Source organism: Peromyscus californicus, unplaced genomic scaffold, assembly GCF_007827085.1.
Source record: "Peromyscus californicus insignis strain IS unplaced genomic scaffold, ASM782708v3 Scaffold_1__1_contigs__length_55948999, whole genome shotgun sequence".
NCBI lineage: Eukaryota > Metazoa > Chordata > Mammalia > Rodentia > Cricetidae > Peromyscus > Peromyscus californicus.
Window position 1 is genome coordinate 36332673 of NW_026294492.1, and position 13874 is coordinate 36346546.

The window sequence follows — 13874 nt, forward strand, 5'->3', positions numbered from 1 at the left end:
CTAAGAATTACTCGCTAAGCATGCACTGCTCTTTGCTGGGAACGGTGGAAAAATGACAGGAAGGGCTGGTGGTTCCTGTCCTTAGGAAATGCACAACTTGTTGGGGAGTGAGCCTGGCACTGCCGAGCCCATTGGAACTCTGTGTATACAGATGGACGGTGGGGGTGGGAGAGCGTCATGGTGTGGACTTGGAGATCCAAGGCTTCCCGAGTTACTACTCTCCCATATGGAAAGCACACTTTCTGCAGGAAGAGTTCCTGCCTTGCAGTGATGTCTTAAGAGGTCCAGTCTGCTGGTTCCCATCCCCCTGCCTGGTTTCATCGACCTGGTTCTGTATAGGAGTTAGCTGAGCTCCAGTAGGGGTGGGAGCAAGTTGGGCATGGAAAGAGACACCATTGGTAAGGACTTAGAAGTACCGGTTCTCCTTATAAGCCAGCTGGCATCTGCGGATCACAAAACACCCATATAGCCAACTCATGACCTAAGTCTGAGGGGGTCAGGGTAAAGTGAGGTGCACTTTCTGAGCCTTTGTTTTCCTTGTTTCTTCTCAAACTGCTCTTCTCTATCGCTCTCAGGATCCTTCGATGTTTGCTCATCGTTTATTTTCTCCCTCTTATTAGCCCGGCTCATCGCTGTTCTGTTTTCTTAACATTATAGTGAGATTGGAATCACTGAGAACAGGAGTGGCATCTAACATGTCTCTTGCTCTCCCGAGAAGCAGTTATATAGAATAAAGGACACAAGTTCCCGTGGGTGATCTCGGCATCGAATCCCAGCACTGCCACTTAGCTTAGACCTTGGAGCAGTTTCCTTATCTGTAGAAGGCGATGACACAAAGCCTTCCAGCCTCCATGCAGTTGACCTGGTAGGCTGGGCGATTCTCAGCTGTGGAGACTGTCTTATACCCTGTGGCTTCCCTGGCATCTCTACCTTCAGATGCCAGTTATGGCATTCTCTCTGCCAGTCATGTCTAGACAGTCATGCCTCTAGAAAGTCATCAAGTGTCCATTGGGAAGCAAGATCCCTCCCAGTTTAAGACCGCTGATGGATGCTCCCTTCTGGGTGTGCTTCGGACCTCCCAGTACAGCATGGTAGATGTTCTGTCATCGTCGGATGCTCTTTCATTCCTAATTCACCTCGCTCTTGGCACACTGTGGGCTGATGAATGCATGGAGCTGCGACTCTTTGTTACAACAGTTCAGGGTGGGAATGTGGAACCCTCACACTGCCCAGCCGTGTACTAACAGACCCACTGTCGTCTTCTTACTTGCAGATTGATCTGGAGCCAGAAGGAAAAGTGTATGTGATCATCGATCTCTCGGGGTCATCAGGTGAAGGTAGGAGAGCATGACCTCTTACCCTTGTCCTGTGTGTCAAGCCTTGGTCTTCTGGGTCTCCCCCTTCCTGTTGTGGACAGGACATTAGCACAGTGACATTTAATTAGTTGGCATGCTTTAGCAGGAGAAGGTTATTTTGAAGATGCTGTGCCCGTGTACCAAAAGGAGCCAGCCATCTGTTACTGGTGGAGCAGAAGGAAATTTCAGACTTGCTGAGAGGCCAATAGCACAGGCATTTCCAAACAGCGTGTGCAGGCAGGACAGGTGTCGGCGGAGTGGCACCCTCTCCCAGGAGGCTTCTGTGGGCTTTGTGTTGTGTATGTTGAGAAGGAAGTAAAACCAGTTGGTCTAACGGTATTCAGAAATGAAACAAAGAGAGTGGCAGACTTTAGAATCTCATATTTTTGGATCATTTACAGGTTCATTTTACTAGTTATTTAAAAGGCAAATGAAGCCAATGAGATGAGACAACATAGGTTTTCTCTGATATTTATATTTTTCTTCTTTCTCCCTTTTGCATCCTCTTCTTTTGATTCCCCCCGCCCCCTTTGCTCACTTAATATCTTTTAAGTGCAGAATTTGAAGTGTGGGGGAGACTGAGCAGCCAGGGCGGAAGAGAAGACAAGGAAATGCAGCTTTGTCCGGACAGGTGCAAGGCAGTTATGGCGGACTTAAGCCCTAGACAGGGTAGTGAGTAAACAGGACTGAGTGCGTTGACTGGCCTCGTCTTTCCTCCCCTTCTCCTCTGTCTGTGGGCGGCGAGACAGAACAGTTGGTGGCAGTGGCCTGGCAGAGAGAACGGGAGACAGTAACTGCTTCCCCTTAGAGATGAGGGAAAGAAATGGTGTTTGGGGTCTTATCCCCAAGTGAGAGGTAGATGGACGTTCCTGTCCTTCAGCTCTCCCAGCTGGAAAACTTGGCTATTTCACAGACTCACAATCACACACACATACAGTCTCTAGGTTAATGTTGTGATGGGAGGAAACTTATGTAAGGTCAAAGGCTGTAAGCCAGTGGTTCTCAACCTGTGGGTCACAGCCCATTGCGTTCACATATCAGATACCCTGCATATCCGATATTTACATTATGATTTGTAGCAGCAGCAAAATGACAGTCATGAAGAAGTGTAGATGTAATTCTAAATGGTCTTATTAAATAAGAAACTCAGAGCCAAATAAAGAGTTAAATGCCCAGAGATGGAGCAGTAGCCAAGAGCTAAGACCACCTTATCTTACCACTCGCTGCCATCCTTCCCTTGAGAGAGACCCTCTTCCTGTGTCCTGTCTTTTTATTGCCTTTCTGTCCCGCCTTCTCATTGGCTGTAAACCCAACCATATGACTTCCTCGTCACCGCCTGTCTATACAGACCTCCAGGTCTCTATGGTAGGTACTGAGATTAAAGGTTCGGGTCACCGCTTGGCTGTGTCCTTGAACACACAGAGACTCTGCCTAACATGTGATCGGATTAAGTACATGTGCTACCACTGCCTGACCTCTATGTTGAATATTGTAGCTGTTCTGTTCTCTGACCCCAGATAAATTTATTAGGGTGCACAATATTTTGGGGAACACAATATCACCACAAAGAAGCAATGAAATAATTTTATGGCTGGGGCATCACCACAACACGAGGAACTGTATCAAAGGGTCTCAGCCTCAGGACGGTTGAGGACCGCTGCTCTAGGTTGACGTGTGATAGTGGTACCTGATAACTTTCATCTGGCTTATTCATTGTCAGTCTCGGCAGGTATTCAGAATATTTCCATAATCATGTGCATATGGAGACCACGCTAGAGCTGGGTCCTCTTTTAACAGATTTTGATGATTTGGCATAGGTTAAAAGCTTTAAGCATCCTTTCAAAATTGGTTTCTTACATATTCTGCTCTTTATTGCAATTATGTTTGGCATGCCCAACTTCCCTTCTCTGTTGTCAGCCAAGAATAGAATATGCTGTTGAAGAGTTGAGGATTTAACAATGTGTAGTATGAAATAGTTAGAACCTACAGAAGTAAAGGAAAATAAACCAGCCAGGTTAAGAAAAGCAGCTTATCCCAGCACAGGTGGTAATTACCCGAGGTCTCACCTACTCTGGGGGCTGAGGCAGGAAGACGCCTTGAACCCAAGAGGCCTGCACATTCAGGCCAGCTTGAAAAATAAGAAAAAATAATAAAACGAACAAAAGAGTGAAGGCTTGTAGTTGCCTTAAACATTGTTGGCATAGTATGTGAGCCCAGCTTATCAGACTTGAGAGTTTACAACAGTGTCCTGATTGTAGATGTTGGAAAAAATGTTTGATAAACAAAAATCAATTCCTTTTTTTCCTGTTCTTCCCCTAACCTTAATTATACATGCATTTCCTGTGCCAAGATGCTGGGTAACCAATGGCAGGCTTGAATTATTTTCTTTCTCCTCAAAAAGATTAACGGCCTGCAAAATTATAAACAACATTTTTTTTTTACATTAGAGAGAAAGGAGATGGACAATGAATGAATGAATAAATAAATCAGAAGCAATTGACTTTTTTTTTCATTTTGCTTCTATGCTTTATTGTACGCGAATACCCGAAGCAATTTTCATCGGGTTAAATTCTGAGTCCATTTTTTAAAAAAATCTCTTTCATCTAAAGAAAACAGAGTTTACTTTAGAAACGCTGACACATGCCAGGATCTGTAAAGTACTAGCATGTGTTGCTCTAAAGCAAAGCGGACTCTATTTTCCCTTTGCTGTTCTGGACTTGGGATTCCCTTCTGTGAGAGGTGGGTGGACGCTCCGTAATCTCGTGCTATGCTCCGTTTGTACTATAGTCATCTGTTCTCCAGTCCTGTGCCCTGGGCTGAAAGGGCTCTCGGTCTGGAGGTAGTTTTGGTTGTGAGGGTGAAAGAAAGACTCAGAGGAGACTAAACCACAGCTAGTCTGCAAGAGAGAAGTCCCAGAGAATCAATTGTCAAACTACCCTATTGCGCCGCAGACGACGAATTGTACTCTCAGGTCCTTGTCCCCTCCCTTTCTTGGGTGCAAAAGCTAATTGTGTTCTGTGAAACGGTGAGAGGAGAGTAACCAGGCCTAACTGAGGGTTCACTGCTCTATTACTCTACCCCAGCACCATTTCAGCAACCCTGTCTCCATGCTCCAGCCCCATCAACGGGGAGAACAAATCCATACATGTGGTACACATCTTACAACACACGCAGATTCCAAAGAGTATCTAGAAAGGTGTGGGGGTGACAGTATAAATACACCCCATTCTTCTAGGGTGTTCCAAAGGTTCTTTTTCTTGCTAACATGCTGTTAGGAAGCTTGGGTGTTTACATCCGCTGGAGCAGGATATAATGTGATTTCTAACTGTCTAATAAAATTCCACTACTTGCACATCCTGTGCAGGTCACCATAATGGGATTTGACTAGTGTGTGCTTTGGCTAAACCAGGGAATCTGACCCCAGATGTAAGGGGTCAGGCCAGATGGCCTGAAGGTCATTTCCGGTCATGTGATGTTATTCTTCAGTATAATAGACATCCGTCGGAGCTCATGGCCAAGAATGGGTAATATCTGCAGCTGATAGAAGGAGCTGAAGGAAATGGACTTTTGGGGGCATGTGTTGTCATAGATGTTTCACTAATATCACACCGAATTTTTGTGTGAGCCCCAGCCTGAGGCATCCCTTACTTTGACTTTCATCATGAATAGCAACCATTTGGCTCCCTGGTAAGCCTGGCACTATTGGCTCACCTGGTAATTAGGTCAAAGTATAATTAGCTCAGGGAACAGACATATGAACAGCAAATTAACTCTCAAATGTGTAAAAAATTGTTTCTTATTATGATCAAAAGTTACCATTTCTGCCTTTGCTGTCATCGGCATGTGGTTTATTCATTATAATAATATGGCAATGCTTCCTTATTTACAGGCCCTCTGGATGGGAGATGGTTAGGGCCTGACCTGTGGGGTCTTCTTCCTCTGTTTTTCATCCAGGGGCAGTGTTCATCTCAGATTGTTCAGAGTCTAAGCTGCAACAGAAATTGTAAGGAGTAGGCCCCATTGGATGTTGGGGTTACAAACCTGTGTCTGCAAAAATGTACAAAATCTACAATATAAGTTGAGGGACTTTTTCCCCCCTACAAACAGCATACACAGTTGAAACTGGTCCTGATGGAATTGTGTGTTGTGGAAGTGGAAGCTGAGAAGTGTACAGAATCTACAATATAAGTTGAGGGCTTACCCACCCCTCCTTTCTACAGTCACATGATGCTGAAAGTGCCTGGTGTCTTCTGTGGGAAAGCGCATGGCCCTAGGAGTCAGAACTAGCTTAGTTTCAGATTCCTTACCCAGAAGGTGGGGGTGGGGGCCATGCACTAGGGAATTGTATTTGGACATAGTTTTGGAGATTCCATTCTTGTCACTCGGTGTAAACCTAATCCAAACTGAAGCAACCTGGGGAAAGTGCTATGGAAGGATCGCGATCAGAACACAGCCTTGGGACAGCGTTCATGTATACAAAGACGCTCAGTAAATATTCAGAGCCTGGAGACCAAAGAGCAGGGAGGTGGGTGTAGTTCATCAGAGTCACTTGAGAGCAGCAGACAGGCTCTTCAGAGGGACAATGGGAGGGCAGGTTTCGCCGGGACCAAGAGCAGAGCCAGTGAAGGAGACGACCAACGGAACATGAGGATGTGTGCCAGGTCTAAGAGATTACTTCCTGTAGCATTAAGACCCAGATGTAGTTTACTCCTTCCTCTTCCTTCCTTCCCCTCCCACAAATGAAGCAGTCCCCAGCCAGACACTCCGGAGCATCCCACAGCCACTGCTTTGTGTCCTGAGTGTGTCAAGGTTAACCGCGTCTCTTGTTGGAGCCTGACTCCTCCCATCACCATTGGGCACAGAGTGAGAACACATGGCCTCCAGGCTCTCGCTGGCCCTGGGTAAAGCCCTTCATCTGTTTGAAGACAGTTAGTAAATCTCTCTTCTTCGCGGCAGAATCCATCAAATCCTTTAGCCTTTCTGCAGGTATGTTTTTGAAATCTTGCTGCTCTTTGCAGCTTCCTGCTGGGTTTTCCTCTGGCTGCTCAAGGAGACAGATGTGATGAAGCCAGCTTCGCTTGGCTCTGGAAAGACAGCACGTGTATGGGATTTTCACTTCACTGAGTGCTTGACGCCTTCACCTTCACATGGAAGTGGGTGCTGAGAGGGCACGTGATACACTTCAGACCGCACTCCAAGCTCCCCTCCAGCCTTTGCTCTGTTAGAGCCCCGATAAAGAGTTTTCAACGTGGAAATGACCTCCTGATGTTGTTATTATTTTTGTTCATTCATTTCTTCAGAAAGCTTTTAATAGGAACATAAAGCCAGAGTTCCCAGCTTTTAGTCCAAAGGTGACCCCAGAGTCCCTTTCATAAATACACAGATCTATTTTTTCATTCTCTTAGAAAGCCCCTGATCCCTGTTTCAGGAATGGCTGGAGCCCTCACCAGCTGTCTGTAATGTGGACCCGTAAGCAAGTCCTGGTTTGAAACCAGAGCTAACATAAGCCAAGCAGGACAATGATCTTTCCTACTGCCCTGCTCTTTTTCTTGGAGACACTGAAGCCTTATGTTCATGGCAGGCATTCAAGCCTTTAGATGGAACTTTGGCTCTGCCAGAGGGTAGCATCTCCAGCATCCAAAGTCCTAACTGAAGATTTAGCCTTTTCTAAATTCCATATTATTTAATCAAGCATGGTTGTCATGTTGTTACATGGGATTCGCTTACTCAAGTGAACGACACCCACCAATGCTTCTCAACAAATGTGCCCAGGTTGGCACATTGCTAGATTAGGGGGCTGGGAAGTCGAAAATGGAAAACGATGTTCACAAGAATTGGAACATTGCTTTCCATTGGGAATGCACATCTTGCTGGAAGAAGGCATCAAAGAATGGCACATTCACATTGAGTTCAGAACTGGGTGTGGCCAGGGAGGAAACTGGACCGGGAAGAGCATGCAAAGCTTCCAGGGAACGCCGGGGCTTGTACTGGAAAGGAGGGCTGGACTGCACTTCAGGGAAGGAGGGAAGAGGTTCCTGTGAGCAGAGGGGTATAGTTGGTTGTTTTTCTTACTCTTCTGGGGGCCCACCACCCAGCTCCCAAATAAATCACAGCGAGGCTTAGTCATACTTACGAATGCCCAGCCTTAGCTTGGCTTATTTCTAGCCAACTTTTCTTAAATTATCCTGTCTATCTTTTGCCCCTGAGCCTTTACCTTTTTCTATTCCTGTATACCTTTCTTAACTTCTTATTCCATGACTGGTTGTGTAGCTGGGTGGCTGGCCCCTGGAGTCTTCCTCCTCTTCCTGCTCCTCGATCTCTCCACTGAGTCCTCCTATTTATTCTCTCTTCCTGCCAGCCCCACCCATCCTTTCTCCTGCCTAGCTATTGGCCATTCAGCTCTTTATTAGACCAATCAGGTGTTTTAGGCAGGCAAAGTAACACAGCTTCACAGAGTTAAACAAATATAACATAAAAGAGTGCAACACATCTTTGCATCATCAAACAAATATTCCACAGCATAAACAAATGTAACACATCTTAAATTAATATTCCACAACAGAGGGGATCCTGTTATCATTGTCCAAGACAGCTTAAAGGCGTTGAATATTTAGGAATGGCAGGATAGATAAGATAAATTAAGTAGACAGGGTGTGTACTCTCTGGGAACATCCAAACGAAAAGGTAGTTCTCAGTATTGCAGGCAGAAATTGTCATGCTATGCAAGCAAGAAAAATGGAATGTCATAAATGATTAACCCATGTTTGAAAGTTGAAGGTGGTTGTTCTAGGCTTAACTTCATGGTCAAGGCCTCTTTCTCTCTTAGATCCCCAAAGAGGAAAGGAGTGTTCCACGTCAAATTTAATCACATCCAGAACATTGGATTGGGGTCTATTATAACTACATCACTGAGGTATTTAAAAGAGCAAGTCTGAGGAAAGGCATCCTTCTGTGGCCTTTTCAAATTCTCTCTTTCCCCACTTAGCTACCTGTTAAAGTCCTATGCTAATCACTCGAGCATCTTCAGGCTGTCAGCCTCCTCCTCCTCCCCCGCCCCTCCTCCTCCTCCTCCTCCTCCCCTTCCTCCTCTTTTTCAGATCTGGAAAATAAATTCCTGGGTCTCATGCATGCTGGACAAGTGTTCCACCACTGAGCTATGTCCACAGCCTTTCTGAGGTGCCCCAAATTAAGTCTAGACATTCCCATGTTCAGTTTAGAGCATGAAACACCACTTAGGATGTTAATGGGAGCTTTTGTCCTCCCAAAGCCACACCCAGCTGCAAGGTGCTGACCCATCTCTGTGGGATATCCCTTAGGCAATAGGATTCCGGTCATGTTCACCCCGAGTGCTCCCTAGACATCTGTGGATGTGTCAGATTTTCCACAAGTGCACTGAGTCCAGAAAATGAAGAGTAACAGCATTCAGATGTTCAAAAACATTGATCTTAAAATCTGTGCTCGTTACTCCCGACTCTCAACCTGGTATAGCTACCTGCGACTTGTGACACCCAAACACACCGATTCTTTGCTGTCCAGATTTGGAGGTTCATCTTTGCCCTAATGGAGTCAATGTTTATTCCTAGAAGTGATAATCTGCATGGGTTGAGGACTCAGCTGGAAGCAATGAGCCCCGCCCCCATCAAGAAGTTCTTCTATCCCAAAGAGCCTTTGCTGAAATGCTCCATGAGAAATAAGCCAAGAAACCCCCCATTTCCTTTTAAATGGTCTGTAGGAGCACAGCAGTTCCTCTGAAATGAATCATCCACAGTTAACAGCACCAAATGCCAGCCACGAGCAGACGAAAAACAGGATTGAACCCGGAGAGACTGGAGGGCCACTCACTGAAGCCTCCTTCCTGCCTGCCATTATGTGGGTGTGGATATGTACGTTCCCTTGACTGTGTGCTTGTTTGACTACTTATTTCATTGCAGAAGGGATAGTCATGTGGAAGAAATACATGTACAGAAACAGTGGGTTTATGATAGGTCCTTAGTAAAGATGTGGGCCCCCTATTTTCTCCCATGTCCTCTCATCCTGTCTCTGTTGATATGTATCATGTCTGCATCTTATAAAAGAGAGTTTGGGGGAAATCATGTTTGCAGCTCAGATCATATTTGGTTGAAATGACCCATAATTGAATCATTTACTGTTGTTAATGTCCTCATGACTTGGCTTAAAAGAAAAGGGTATTTCCATTCATCTAACCTAATTTAGAGAGTTGTCTTTCTGTACCAATTATTCTGTTCTTTTATCTACTTGAAACTGGCCAGTGCTGACAGTTTTATTGATGTTCCTTATTACCTAGCTTTGTTGAAACACTCACATTCTCACAATCAAACACATTTGCCATCATTAATCTAGGTATAATGCCAAGGCTTTTATCTTTCTCTCTTATTGTTAACCTTTGGTGTGGGCTTGTGTAGACCAAGGAGCCACGAACACACACACACACACACACACACACACACACACACACACACACACACACACACACACCATCTCTCTTGAACTCAGTCTTCCTGGTAGTTTTAAAAGAGATCATTTAGTGGAGGCCAAGGCTGTCTGTATCAGAGAAGACATCTCCTTTTGCACTACACATCACCATTATGATCAGTGTCAGGAGCTAGACAGACGGGAAGGCCTGGGGAGTAGGTCTGACCCACAGGCAACCACTTGCTCTATGTTGATTCCAGCAGGGCAGAGGTTTCCAAAGCTAGTGAAACCACCAGTCTATGGATATGAAGCTTGAGACAAGAAGTCATGGGCACTAAGTGAACACCAGAAACGCCACAGCAGGAATGCTGCAAGGAAAAGCAGTGACTCCATGGAATCAAAGTGCCGAGGGTGTCTTTCACTGCCTGCTCTATGGGTGTGGGCTACTGGGCCCACCTGCCTCTCTGCATGAGGAGTACTGAGTCCCCGCTGAAGGCCCAGTCTAAGGAACCTCTAATTTTAATGTATCCCATTGCCTATTGGAGGGCTCTCTTGAGCAGTAACTGTGTAGACAACATTGATCTGGGGCTCTTTGTGCCTACGTCTGTGATCTGTGTGGATTCAGTGGGTCATCTCTCTCTCTCTCTGATAGGGATTTCTGGAGCCTATTGTAATCCCTAGCCAGAGACAAGTCACTGTCCCTCTATATAAGGGAGCAGTCACATTTCCACCTAATTCCTTTTTTATTATTTCTAAATAATTTTTAAATAGCTCATGCACATAAATTATAAACTAGAGAAGAAAATTTTCCTTTCTTTCCAAATTTCCTTGTCCCTTCCCCAGAGACGATCCCTGTTCCCAGTGTATCATTGCAGAGACATTCTGTACACACACACACACACACACACACACACACACACACACACACACACACGGTAATCTTTAAGGGATTTCTGTTTGCATTGCTTACCTCTGTGCCTCTGGACTGAGTAACTGGTATACAATGCACATCTACACGTCTGTATAAATCAGACATATTCTTGATATTGAAAATTTTGATGAATCAAGCCCTAGCGGATCACCTTTGGGCAGTAGCTCTGTTCCCCCAGTGAAGGAAAGAGAATATCGTAGCCCTTACTACTTTCATTTTAGGCTAGCCATGCGGATTGAAGGAGATCATCTGAGATCAGCTCTAGTGGCTGCCATTTCTTGACTATCTGCTCAAGGGAGAGCCTTCCGTGGTGGGAGAGAGTCTTACTGGTGGCCTCACTGTACCCTTTGCTACCAACAGCTGCAAACTTACTATTGTGCTTCTTGGCCTATTCTTTGCCTCTTTCTATGAGAAGAACAGGAGCTCCTGACGGTAGGGAGATGCTCCTTACCTCCGCATTCCTAGAACCTTAGATACCCAAGAGAAGAAAGTCGATGATGCTTTCTTCCAGTGAAGGAAACTGAGGATGAGGGAAATAGAACAGGGAAGAGATGTGCATTCTCAATTGTGCGTGGGAACTGCACAGAACCAGCACAGAGCTAGTGGCTGCCAGTGGGTCAGACCTACGTCCCCAGCCTTCCAGTCTGTGTGCCTCCTGACGCTAACAGTAATGGAGATATGTAGTGCAGGGGTAGGGGAGGCGGGGGTGTCTTCCCTGCTCCAGAAGTCCATGGCCCCCACTGGTGAATTCCTTTGAAACTGTGAGGAAGAGTGAGTTCAAGGGAAATTATCTTCACTTTTAGGGTTTGCACAAAAGTGTGTGTGTGTATGTGTGTGTGTGTGTGTGTGTGTGTGTGTATGTGTGTGTGTGTTATTGAAATCTTCATTTTATTTCCTGCTTTACAGCGAGCTAATTGCATGGTTTACCAATACATAAAGCAAATGTCTATTGAGCTGGGTCTAATGGTTGGTACCTTTAATCCTAGTGCTGGAGAGGCAGAGGCAGACAGATGACTGTGAGTTCAAGGCCAGCCTGGTCTACAGAGCAAGTTTCAGGCCAGTCATGCCTACATATTGAAACCTTGTCTCAAACAAAACAAAACAGTTGTATACTCAGAGTCCATTGTCTGCTAGGTACCAAGGTAAGGGCTACAAGACAATAAAAAGGTAGAGGCCTGGGGAATGTCTGACAACAAGCCATGTACCCTTTGTAGGCCAGGTGGTCTCTGTACACAGGGTGAGGATGTGCTGTGCACCTATTTCCTGTATATTTAAGCACACCTTCCTGGAGGAAGGAGGTTAATATGATTCTGAAAGTAAAGGAAACACACAAAATCCAGGAAGTAAACAAAACTTAATCAGGCTCAGAGAGCTTTCAAAACTTATAAAGGTCACAAGGCTTCTCCCCAGTGTTATGTAAGCAGCAACAATGGCTGGGCAGAGAAGACTCTCCTACTTCAGGAGCAGCCTGTACATCATATGGGAGCTCGGTGGACACAGCTTTTGTTAGCCTTTGCTAAGCAAAGTGGGACTGCAAGAGAAAGAAAATGTTCAAGGCGGAGTGCTATATGGAGATGGTGATCCAAATGGATCTGCCGTGTGGGTTTTCTCATCCCTGCTTTACATCTGGGGGAAATGAGGCTTATGGGGTTTAAGACTGAATCAGTGAGAGATGCTATGAAAATGTAGATTCTGACTCAGTGGGCCTGGGATGGGGCTGGGGATTGCGTGTGGTTGACCATCTCCAGAAGATGCCCATGCTGCTGCAGCCAGACCAAACTTGGACTAGCAAGAGATAGTAGTCCTGGGGTCCCCTCCAAACCATGCTTAGCAGGCAGCCGTCCTTACTGGAAATTTCCCAGTTCCTTTCCACCCAGCTTCCAATAGTTCGCCTTGAAGCCAACCTCTGTGCCTCCTTTTCTAGTCTGTTTCCCCTTTCTTCTGGGGAGGGGGCTCAGAAGGTGCTCAGGATCCGCCAGCAGGCTAGGCAGTGCCCTGGCCTTGCTTTTTAGCCTGACTTTAGTAGCTTTGCAGAAGAGTAGTGTTCTGCAGGGCAAGGACAAGCACCGGTTCGTAGCGAGAAAACAAAGCCCGGAGGAGCCTTCTGGAAACCACTCGTCGGGATATTGGATTTTTTTTTTGTTTTGTTTTCGTGTTTGTTTTTCTATAAATACCCCAAAGTATCGAGTGGTGCTTGAATTTGATCCCACTGTGCTAATTTCCTCCCGGTTCCTGCGGCTTTAATTAAAGAAAGTCGCCCAGGGACCTTGCTGGAACTTACCTCTAGCTGCCCCTCCTCTGATAGCAGGCTGTACTGTTTTTCATGGTAGGAGAGAGTTCTGGGTTAAGGGCTGGGTACACAGTAGGGGCATAATTTTTCCTTGTTCACTAGATGGATGTGTGACTACATGAAAGGAACAGGCAAACGTGTAACTTTATAAAGGGAACTATTGAGATAAATAAGGTGTTTGCCTGACTTGGCTTTCAATAATCAGTTGTTTCATATTCCGTTGTACAATTGGTTTCATGGGTGGGTGTGGGCCTGAGTGTTTAAGCTTCCTTTCTGTGCCACATACTTATTAGGGGGTCTAGAGGCTACCTCATTGCCTCCTCATACACCAAGTCCCCAATTATGATACCCCGTCCCTCCCTGTCTATTCAGTTACTTCTCTGTGTTTCTAAGCACCAATGAGATTGAAAGTTTGCCTCCTCCTGGGAGCCTTCCCACGCTGGCCCATCCCACGTGTGCCTGCTGGTCTTTAACTATGTATTTGTCCCAGGTATTCTTTACATTGTATGTGTATTTTTTTAATGTCTTAGAAGGAGAGTTCAGGTGAGGCCCTGCCTGGCCTGTAAGCCACAGCCACACACCCTATGCCAGTCTTCTCAAGGGTAGAGAAAATGAGTAGGCAAAAGAACAGGAAAAGGGGAACACGGAGTAGTTTTGTCTCCTGAAAATGTAAGCAAAAGAGGAATTGTTAAAACCTGAATCTTGAAGCCAGGTGTGGGTGACATGTGCCTACAATCTCAGCTACTGAGGATTGTAAATCCGAGGTGAGTCTGGGCTCTTCAGGGAACTGCCACCTCAAAAGCAACAAATAAACAAAGATCTGAATATCAATCTTAAAGCACCACCAAAGGTCTTTGAATACCTC

At 45.7% G+C, this 13874-nt stretch overlaps 1 protein-coding gene across 3 annotated transcripts in view; it reads left to right on the plus strand.

Moving 5' to 3' along the window:
• The window catches only part of Prkce (protein kinase C epsilon), a 505347-nt gene that overhangs the window by 185889 nt on the left and 305584 nt on the right, over positions 1–13874 (plus strand). For all 3 annotated transcript variants that reach the window (XM_052746469.1, XM_052746470.1, XM_052746471.1), the window contains exon 2: positions 1274–1337. In XM_052746469.1, the coding sequence (XP_052602429.1) occupies positions 1274–1337 (64 nt within the window). The remainder of the gene's footprint in view (positions 1–1273; positions 1338–13874) is intronic.